We start from the raw sequence: 11,204 nt of genomic DNA, 5'->3' as shown, positions 1-11,204 counted from the left end.
GCTGGTTTGGGCTGTTGCCAGGTATATATGCCTGAGTCTATTCACTATTCTTGAGTAGAATCTGATTTTGGGTCATCAGGTGTGTGCTGCACCCTAACACCTATCCACCTCGAGAAGTAGTGGTGATAGTTGTGTGCACCAGATTCTATTAGCAGCTGGGGTTCACCCTCCGGGGGGGGCAGGATGTTGACAGGCTTCCCCCAAGTGTCAGTGAGGTAGGTGTGTCTCTATTCCTATAGCACCTTGGTGGGAGGGCACTGCAGCTGTACCTTAGGCCCCCAATGCAAGTACCTCTACTGATTGGTAGATGTCACCCTCCTTAGACCCCTAAGGCAAGAGGCTAGTTGGTCTGGGGGGAGCTTCAGCCCTCAGTTCCCTGTTGTGGGTCAGTGAGGGCTCTGTTGAACAAGCAGAGATATCGGACCTGGGAAACTTGTTTTTCCAGAAAATCTGCTAAAAAAAAATGGAGCAGATCCCTATCAGAACTGCCTTTGGATTATAACCGCCACCTTGTTCCCTGTAAGGATGAAAATCCGAGAAATGGATCATATATGCTTGGCTGTAGCTGGTTCTGTGTTTTTAGTCCAATTAGGGATGGATTTTTGGTCCCTGGGTTTTTTGTGTTTCCTTCTCTCAGGCCAGAAGAATGGGTTAGGAAAAGACCAAAAAGAAAAAAAAAGGGGGGGAAAGGAAAGCCGCCGTGAAGCTGGAGCCATTCTCCCTCTGGCTCAGGAAATTCCAATGTTAATGAAGCCACCTGGGAAGGGTGGGGGAGGGTTCAGAGAAATAGGAGAGTAGCACTTCGGAATATAGCCAAAGTTACTTATCTTGCTTGGAATGACTATTTTATCTGAGATTCCTGAGGGGCGTGTCGCCTATGTGTGCTAGCTGTGTGGAGATTGACCCCGAGGGTATGGCCCGCTGAAGCCGTGGTCAGATCCTCCGCTGCAAGTCCAAAGCCCAACGTCAAGGTTCCCCTGCTGGTACTCTGCACTCCCGGCTCCAAAATCAGTCGCTGCCTCCCGGGGACTTCTCGTCCTGCCAGCCGCGTCGCTGCGCCGCCTCCGCGGACAGGCTGGGCCCCCTCCTGGGGTTAGTTCAGGGGAGTAGGGCTGAGCCCTGTGCTTGCACCATGACAGCGCCCAGTCAGATGCCCGGTGCCAAGGTTCCCCGGCTGGGACGCTGCACTCCCGGCTCCAAAAACAGTCACTGCCTCCCAGGGACTTCGCCCACCAGCCGCGTCGCCACGCCACCTGCTCAGACCGGCTGGGCCCCCTCCCGGGGTGAGTTCAGGGGGGTAGGGCTGCTCCCCTTGTTTGCGCTATCATAAGATTTTGAGTTCAGCTCTCCTGGGCCCAACCTAAGCCCGGCACCAAGGTTACCTGACTGGGACGCTGGCTCCAGGCTCCGAAAACAGTTGCTGCTTCCCTGTATTTGTTCATTCTCCGTCTCTAAATCTGTGTTTGTTCTTCAGGGTTCATAGATTGTTATGTATGTGATCGCTTCACTTGTTTTTCCACGTCTTTGTTGCAAGAGGGATCCGAGATAATGTCTACCTAGTCTGCCATCTTGGCCCCGGCCTGTAATGTATTTTTTAAATCTCTATTAACATTCCTTGTCCTTAGATCTGCTTTTTCTGATATTAGTTTAGTTACTATAGATTTTATTAAATTAATGTTTGCAAGGTATGTAGTTTTTCCATCTTTACTGTTAACCTATTTATGTCTTTATGTTTGAAGTAGATTTTATAGGTAGCATAGAGTTTGTTCCCATTTTTTTAACCAATCTGAAAATCTCTCTTTTCAACTATTATTTAAATCTTCTCATAGAATATATTATAGTTTATAAATAAAAACATTTTTTCCCATTCATTACCACTCTCACTTTACTATAATTTTCCTATGAGGAAGTACTATTTTCTTCGTATTAAATATGGCAAATCAAACATTCAATGAGATGGCCAATGTCACATAAATGACTGCAAAAATACCTGGGGTTGATGTCAAAGATCCTGAGAAAGATTATTTTCAGAGCAAGATAACACTAAAGAGAAAGATCCTGAGTATAAGAAAGGATAAAACTGCTATAAATATAAGTGGCAGAAAGGACCAGGATCTGCCATATAGCATTTGTGTCCTCAACACCCTCCCAGGATCCAAGAAGGAAGCAACATTTTAGAAATGTCCTATCATAATTGCTTTCTCCCAAGTCACACAGCACAAGAACTAGGATTTGAGCCCAGGGGTCTCAGGCCAATTATTATTTTTTATTGAAGAAACACTTTGTCCTGAGAAGATAGACTTCTTTCTCAACTTGGACTGTTAGTTTTTAATACTGTGGCAAGCTAATAGGTTATAACTTCCCATACGGCAGTTCTGTTCCTGAGAGTGCACTTTAGCAGCCCCAAGAGTCTGGCTTGGAAGGCTCGGGGGCTTCCGCTTCTATATAAGGACACTGTCAAGAATATAGGTCATGGGAGAAGGATCTCTCATGTTTTAACTTACTACCATGGGTTTCATCAAAGTGCTGAACTTCAACTCCTCCAGGCCCAAGAGTGGGTGGATGTAACACTGCAAATGAGAGTTGGGAAGTGAGCTGGAAGTTCTCTGAAAAATCCAGTCCCTGAACCAGTGGCTGGGCTCCCAGGGTTGAGTCCTAGCAGAGGTTACTCTGCCATCCAACTCTTGGTAAGGATTTTGTCATTCAGGCATTTTTACCCTCATGGTCTTCTCTAGTCCCAGCACTGGGAGAAGAACTAGAACATTCCATGATAAGGAGAGGTAGAGAATAATAAGAGTGCACAGAACAAATCATTTGGAACAGACACCATTTTCTTTAAAACAGATATTCTGCATTTAAAATCTATAGTGAAGAATCTGAGCTCAGAATAAGAAAATCAACTGTGCTTTTAACTAGCTGTACAATATTGAGAAAGTCATTTCCTCATTCTGGATCCATTTCCTCTTCTGTATGTGAAAGCACTGGAAGAGAGGATTCCTAAGTTCCCATCGCCCTCCTAACCCCCAGCTCTTTGACCCTATGCCTAAATAATTAGGGGCTATAGATAATACCACCATGGGAACTTGAGGATAGAATGCAAGAGATTTGTTCTAAAAGGCTTCTTGTAGTGAGGAAATAAATGTGATTGCACAGAACTGGCATAAAGATAAATGCTAGTACTGCAGGCAGTATGTTTTACAAGAGCCCTGACTCCAGTATCAGAAGGCCACTGGGAGAAAACTAGTTAGTGGTGAGATAAAGAGATATATAAAGTCATCACAATTATCTTTTCATCAGGCATCACAACTGTGATGTATCAAGCATTGTGCTAAACAGTGTGGGATATGTGGGGTATAGCACGAGATTTCTTTCTCAATTTCAAAAATCACACAGAATTACTCTGAGATGGTAAGACATGTATGCATTAAAAAATAATTGCTTTGAATGACAGCATATAATTGAAGGAAGAGTAAAGAAATTCCACTGGGAATTTGGAGGTGAGGAAGATCAGTGTTCACTTTGGGTGGTCAGGAAAGAAAGTGAGGGACATGAACCCAAAAATGGTTTAGATGGCCCCAGGACACACTTTTAGCTCAGTAATTTTTTTTTTTTTTTTAAATGAAGTCACTCCTGAGGTTCGCCCTTCAGCCAAAGACTAGACAGGCCCATAAAAAAAAATTAGACTAAAGGGGCACACCAGCCCAGGGGCAAGTACTAGAAGGCAGGAGGGGTCAAGAAAGCTGGTAATGGGGACCCCAAGGTCAAGAAGGGAGAGTGTTGACATGTTGTGGGGTTGTTAACCAATGTCATAAAACAATATGCGTACTAACTGTGTAATGAAAAGCTAGTTTGTTCTGTAAACCTTTATCTAAAGTAAAATAAGAAACAATAATAATAAAAGAAAATAGTTTAGATATCTATAGATTGATTAGAAGAAGGTGTGTATCTATTGAGGGTACACAGCAAACAAAGGAATAAAGACCAAGTATAGGGGCTCGTTTGGTAAGCAGTAAAGTTTCTATGATGATGATGAAATTAATGTTTAAAAGCATGAATCTGGACCAGAGACAGAAGATACTAGATGGAGGTCTTTGCAACAGGGCAGTTTCACAGAGCAAAGCTAGGAATAATAGGTGAAAGTCAGATTTCAGGTCAATGGAAGAAAAAGTTTAAACAACGTGAAGTGTTTCTACAGTGGAAAGAACTGTCTCATAGGGGCAGAGAGTTAGCTTCTGGTTCTGTCAGTCCAGGCAGAGGCTAGATGCCCACTTGTGGGCACAGATCTCTTTATGGTTGAGAAGGTTTGAGTTTTCACTGGTGTGAATCAAAATGAAAAGCATAGCACAATATACAGAATGGTGCAGACTGTTTATTTGTATTCTATTTTAGACTCCCTTTTATTTGTAATATTAAAGGTCTTTTATTTTTATAAACTGGTGGGAATTTGATGCATTTAATAATATTCTTAATGATCCAATGAAACATAAAATTACAGTTGTTAAAGCTCCAACCAACATCGATTCAGTATTTCTTTGTGATGGAAACTGGGTTATAATTAGACTTGTAATAAGAAATGGTAAAAGAAACTAGATTACGATTAGAATTGTAACTAGAAATAGTAAAAGGAAATGAAGTAAAAAACAATGTGAGGGAGAAATCATCAAAATTTTTTGGCCATATTTATAAACGAAACCAAACCTGTGACCATTGAGTTGATTATGACTCATAGTGACCCTACAGGACAGAGTAGAACTGCCCCATATGGGTTCCAAGGCTGTGATCTTTACAGAATTAGACGACCACATCTTTCTCCCATGGATGGGACGGTGGGTTCAAACCATGGACTTTTAGATTAACCACAGAACGCTTAACCACTGTGCCACAAGGGTTCCTTTTGCCATATTTAGTGGAGTGCAAAACACAGAGGGGAATGATCAAAATCGCTGAGAATTGGAAACTGAGGAATTTAGGAATGTGAAGTTGCTATTTTTCAGTGGAAGATAGTATTTGATTTGGTCATGATGACCTTTATTTCCCAGGCAGAGTTTTCAGGCAGTAAATACCAGCAGGTCATCGGTCAGCAATGAAGCAATGTAAGGTTTGTGAATAAATCTTTGGAGTCATGTGGAATAATGGGTGAAAATCAGATTGGAAAAGGAAGAGAATAAGGTATGGGGTCTCAAGAAAGGAAAGGACCAAGGTATTGGCTTCTGATATTCAACCTTGAAGCCAGTACCCCAAGTAGATATGGAAGTTTAGTTAAGGACTCTGGACAATTCATAAGTGGGATTGTGAAGCTAGAGATAAGGAAGGGCAGATCCAGGAACTGGGATTTATATTTAGAGGGGAAGGAATGTTAAAAACAAAAACAAAAAATAGAATAAAGGACTTGAGTTGGATAGAAATTTAGGGGTAATCCTTCTTAGGAGGCAGGGATTTGAAGGAGCCAGAATTAGGCAGTGAACAGACATGGAATTGAAATTAAAAAAAAAAAAAATTAAGGCATGATGGAAACCCATGAAATGCTCCTGATGAAGCAAGGTCACCAATATAAGAGATCTGTCTGGAAGTAGCTCTTTGGCATCTCAGTAGAGAAACACTCTATCTTAAGTCTCCAAATGAGAAAGGCTTCAATATAAGGAGTGGGCACATTGCCTGGGATCAGGAAAGTGTATGCCAGGGAGAAGCAGAGTAAGTAAAGTGAGTTTAGGTAAAATTACAGGATCCTGGAGATGCAAGACATGATAAGTAGGCTGGAAGATGGAGGAGCTTTGATGTCTTTCACGCATTTTTGCTTTATACAAGTACTGCTTTGTGCCTAGAATACCCCTCCATCTGGCAAATTCTGACTCTTCCTTCATTCCTAGATAAAGATTACCTCTTCTGTTACACCTTCTTGATCTTCATATCCAGCCTGTGGCTCCTTTGTTGCTCTTCTAACACCTACCATATGTGTAAATTAGCGTTTATCTTACTAAATTCACATATTCACGTAACAAATATTTATTGAGATGTTACCATGCCCCATACACTCTTCTGGTCACTTGAGATAAACCAGTGAACAGAACATAAAATTCCTTGCATTCATAGAGCTGACTTTCTCACAGAAGAGAGGAATAATAAATAATAGGAATAATAAAGTACATTAGAAAATGATAAGTACTACCATAAAAATTAAAAGTAAAGTAGGGAAATGTGAAAGCAGTACTGGATATGAATATAGGGGAGGGGGCGGGCTTCAGTATTATATAGAGTAGTCCAGGTAGGGCCTATTGAGATCGTGAGATTGGAGCAAAGGCTAGAAATAAGCGAAAGAATTATCCAAGGAGTATTTGGTGGAAGAGCATTCTAAGAAGAGGGAACAGTTACAGTAAAGGCTCTAAGACAAACATGCACCTATCATGTTCAAGGAACTGAACAGATCTGAGCAGTGATTTAAAATTTACAAGGATCACTCTGGTTGCAATGCTGAGATTAGGTTATAGGAGGACGAGGATTAGAATTAGGGACATCTGTTAGGAGTCTAAGGGAGTAATCTAGGTGAGAGATGATGGTGGCTCAAATCAAGATGAAGAAAAATAGTCAGATGGTGGATATATGAGAGAAAGATAAAAACAATGCTGACAGGGGGTGTTTTGAATCAGTGACTGAAAGGTTGCAATTGTCATCGTTTGAGATGCAGAAGACTATTAGTAGAGCCCAGAGAACTTCAGTTTGAGATGCCTATTAAACACTCAAGTGGAGATGTGAGTAAGAAGTTTAATATGATTCTGGAATGAAGGAGAGAAGTGTTGACTGAGTAGTCCTCCTCACATAGATGGTGTTTAAAGCAATGGCACTGGATATTAACAAAAGAGTGGATTTAGATAGAAAAGTGAAGTCTGAGAGGTGACCACTTAGGTAGTTAAAACAAAAAAAAGGATAGTACTCTGGAAATCAAGTGAAAAATGTGTTAAGAGTACCGGATAGATAAACTGTCAAGAGCTGCTGATAATCCAAGCAGGTGGATGAATGAGAAATAACCTCTGGATTTAATAAATCGTAGATAATTTGTATCTATGAGAAGAGAAGTTTCAATGGTGTGGTGGTGAAAGTCTAATTAGAATGGGCCTAAGGATAAACCAAAAGGAAGAATAGGAGCTGATAAGTATAGGTAACTCTTTTGAGGAGTTCTGTTTGTGGGGAGGGGGGAAGAAATGCATCCATGATTGTAGGGTAAGTGGATTAAGGGGAAGAATTGGGGGGAAGAGGCCTTTTATTGTTTGTTTGTTAAATAAGTGAAATAATGTTTCTGTGCCAATGGAATGTTAAAATAAAGATGTGCATGGTTATTAGTTGTCTTTTTTTAGCTAAAATACTAATTTTATAATATCAGTGGTCATATCTTATTTACTTATTTAGCCCCTATTCTAAGCATAATGCATGGAATACAAAAAGTATGCAATAAATTTTTGGTACATTGTAATATAAACACTACTTACCACCTGAGAAGCAATAAATAGAAAAGTATGTTTGAGATTGATAGAGATGAAAAGTGATAGAAAGGACTGACTAAGTGGCCACTATTTACAGTAGAAATGCAGAGAGAGATTTGCCTCCTGCTTTCCTATAGCTTTTATTTACCTGAAACCCTTTAGCCTTGACTGGGATTCTCACCAGTGTATCCAAACAAGTTCAAAATATAATCTACATAACCATGGAAGACGATATTAGAGCTAGAATCCCATAAAGGAAATGAGAGAAAGATGAAGATGCAAAACTTAGTCTTTGATAGCCAAAACAGTGAAAAAGAAAATAAACTGAAATTAAAAAATTCCAATTACATATCCTTGTTCCAGCCCATTAGCAATATTTATAAGTGTAAATGATTATTTATAAGTATAAATGATAATTTATATCTTGGACAAGAAATATGTCTGTTGTTATTGTTGTGTGCCATTGTGTCAATTCCAACTCATAGTGATCCTATAGGAGAGAGTTGAACTGTACCACAGGGCTTCCTAGGCTGTAATCTTATGGGAACAGACTGCCAGGTCTTTTCTCAGACAGAATTGCTGGTGAGTTTGAACCACTGACCTTTTGGTTAGCAGCCAAGCTCTTAAGCATAGTGCCACCAGGCTCATATAATTTACACCTTGGACAAGAAATAAGTACATATGATGATATATACCTTGGAAAAGGAATACTTTAAAATTCTAAAATCTATATGGGTTCTGCTAAGGAAGACAACTGGGCTACAGAATGGGTTACAGAATGGGTATTGGGTGCCAAAAATGGTCTAGGTTAATAGTGGAAGGCATTTTAAATATCATTATAAAAGTAGATACTCTGAAGGAAAAGGAAATCTGGTGGCACAGTGGCTAAGCACTCAGATGCTAACCAAAAGGCCTGCTGTTTGAAACCACCAGCCATCACGGGAGAAAGATGTGGCAACCTGTTCCCATAAAGATTACAGCATTGGAAACCCTATGGAACAACTCTACTCTGTCTTTAGGGTTGCTATGAGTCAGAATTGATTAAATGGCAATGAATTTTTTGGTTACTCTGAAGGAGGCTGATGAGGAAAATTGAAATGCTGGCCTCTCAAAGCATTTAGTGGGAGGGCTTTACTGTGAAGGTTGGAGGAAGGACAAAAGTACTCTGAGGGTCACTTTCTTGTTAGGATTTCTATGACTCGACTGTCTTCTGCATCTACCCATACTTTACATTCTAGGGACATGAATGGTGAGTGATGGACACTGGTAACTGGACCCAGGTAACAGAGTTCATCATTGTAGGCTTCCGTCACCTCCGGGGTGTTCAGACTTACTTCTTTGTCTTGCTACTTCTCACTTACCTCACCACTATACTGGGAAACCTGCTGATATTCCTGGTGGTCCGCCTGGACTCCCGGCTCCACACACCCATGTACCACTTTGTCAGCATTCTGTCCTTCTTGGAGCTTGGCTACACAGCTTCCACAATCCCCAAGATGCTGGCCAACTTGCTCAGTGAGAAGAAGGCCATTTCTTTCTCTGGTTGCCTCCTGCAGATCTATTTCTTTCACTCCCTGGGGGCTACTGAGTGCTACCTCCTCACGGCCATGGCTTATGACAGGTATTTAGCCATCTGCCGGCCCCTCCACTACCCCACCCTCATGACCCCAGCACTCTGTGCCAAGGTTGTTATTGGCTGTTGGGTGGGAGGCTTGGCTGGGTCAGTGGCTGAAATTTCCTTGGTTTCTCGCCTTCCCTTCTGTGGCCCCAATCACATTCAACACATCTTTTGTGATTTTCCTCCTGTGCTGAGCCTGGCCTGTACTGACACGTCTATCAATGTCCTGGTGGACTTTATTATCAACTCCTGCAAGATCCTAGCCACCTTCCTGCTGATCCTCACCTCCTATGTGCAAATTATCCACACAGTGCTCAGGATTCCCTCCACTGCAGGCAAGCGGAAAGCCTTCTCCACTTGTGCCTCCCACCTCACTGTGGTCTTTATCTTCTATGGTAGCATCCTTTTCATGTACGTACGACTAAAGAAGAGCTACTCACTGGACTACGACCGGGCCCTGGCAGTGGTCTACTCAGTGCTCACACCTGTCCTCAACCCATTCATCTATAGCTTACGCAACAAGGAGATCAAGGAAGCCGTGAGGAGGCAGCTAAAGAGAGCAAGAATTCTGGGGTGAAGGGGGTGGAGCAGGTTGAATGTGGAGCTGAGAATGTGGTGGTCTGCAAGATTAGTAGTGACCGGAGATGAGTAATCAGGTATTTACTGGAGCTGGGGTGAGTGCTTCCTGGCTTTTAGTGTTGCTCTGGCAATTATATTCCATGATGGAATCACATGCAACTTGTAAAACAAGGACTGAAAAGGTATACTTTCTCTCTAGCAACTTGGTGTAGTGCAGTGATTTTCACATCTCAGACATTGTGTACCACACTTGGGATTTTTGTCAAATCTTCCTCTCACCTATGATGATATATTTTTTTTTCCAAATTTACTTTGTGTAACATAAATGCATTGTCCTAAGCAATAACACCTATGAAATAAATGCATAATTTTTAGAACAAAAAATTAAATGGTTTTTCATGTACTGCTGCAGTTATTTCATATATTGGAATCATTTATGAATTACGCTGGACATAAGTCTGCTGGAATTTCTAGTCTGTCACCTGACCTACAGATTTTTATTTACTGGTGCAGTAGAGAAAAGCTTTTTTTTAGTATCTGGGTTTAAATTCTAGTCACTTATTGATTACACGGCTTTAAGAAAGTAACTCAACCTCCCTGTAATTTAATTTCATTATTTGCTTAAAAATTATTTTCTTGTAGGTTGTTTTGAGAATTAATGATAAGCCTGTAAACCACAGTACCCAGTGTCTTGTATATAGCTGATAGTATATATATACATAAAGAGAGATTTATTATGAGGGATTGGCTCATGCCATTGTAGGGGCTGGTAAACCAAAATCTGTAGGTCAGGTGACAGACTAGAAATTCCAGCAGACTCATGTCCCAGATTGTTAGGACAGGCAGTAGGTGAGAGAAATTTGGACAGAATGGCTGGAGGCCAAATGCCCCTGAAGAAACCTCTGGTTTTGCTCTCAAGGCCTTCAATTGACTGAATGAGACCCACCCACCTTTTGGAGGGTAATCTGCTTTACTTAGGACCAACTGATTTAGATGCTAATCACATGTAAATATTTCACAGCAACATCTAGACCAGTATTCCACCAAACAACTTGGCACAATAGCCTAGCCAAGTGGAAGTATTACCCTATTACCCCTTGTAGTCAAGTAGATTCCAACTCACAGCAACCCTATCGGAGAGAGTAGAACTGCCCCATAGGGTTTCCAAGGAGTCACTAGTGGATTCAGACTGAAGACCTTTTGGTTAGCAGCCTGAGCCCTTAGCCATTGTGCCATCAGGCTTCACACCTGGTATTAGGGGTTATTTATACACCTGACTAGCATTTGTCAGTAGAGAATCAAATGTTGACTATAAGAAATCTTTCAATTCTTTAGAAATTTCTAATGCCATCTCAAAATATTTTTATTCCTACCATCTTAAAGATAGGCATCCATCCATCCATCTACTCATTAAATTTAATACATGTTTATTCAGTTTCACTATAACCATAAGCCCTATGGATAATATGATGAACAAAATAGATACTGTTCAGGCCCTGACCTTAAGGCATTTGTAAGAGAGTTGAGGATAT

At 41.1% G+C, this 11,204-nt stretch overlaps 1 protein-coding gene across 1 annotated transcript; it reads left to right on the top strand.

Annotated features, from left to right (window-relative positions):
• Window positions 1–8,229: 8,229 nt before the first annotated feature.
• Window positions 8,230–10,239, top strand: LOC126073813 (olfactory receptor 6N1). Its single transcript, XM_049880907.1, has one exon. It carries the CDS (start codon window positions 8,732–8,734, stop codon window positions 9,668–9,670), a length of 939 nt encoding a protein of 312 aa, XP_049736864.1. The 5' UTR covers window positions 8,230–8,731; the 3' UTR covers window positions 9,671–10,239.
• Window positions 10,240–11,204: the final 965 nt, after the last annotated feature.

This window comes from Elephas maximus, chromosome 3 (assembly GCF_024166365.1).
Source record: "Elephas maximus indicus isolate mEleMax1 chromosome 3, mEleMax1 primary haplotype, whole genome shotgun sequence".
Classification (NCBI taxonomy): domain Eukaryota; kingdom Metazoa; phylum Chordata; class Mammalia; order Proboscidea; family Elephantidae; genus Elephas; species Elephas maximus.
Note: the sequence above shows the minus strand (reverse complement) of the source record. Positions and strands in the feature narration are given on the sequence as shown.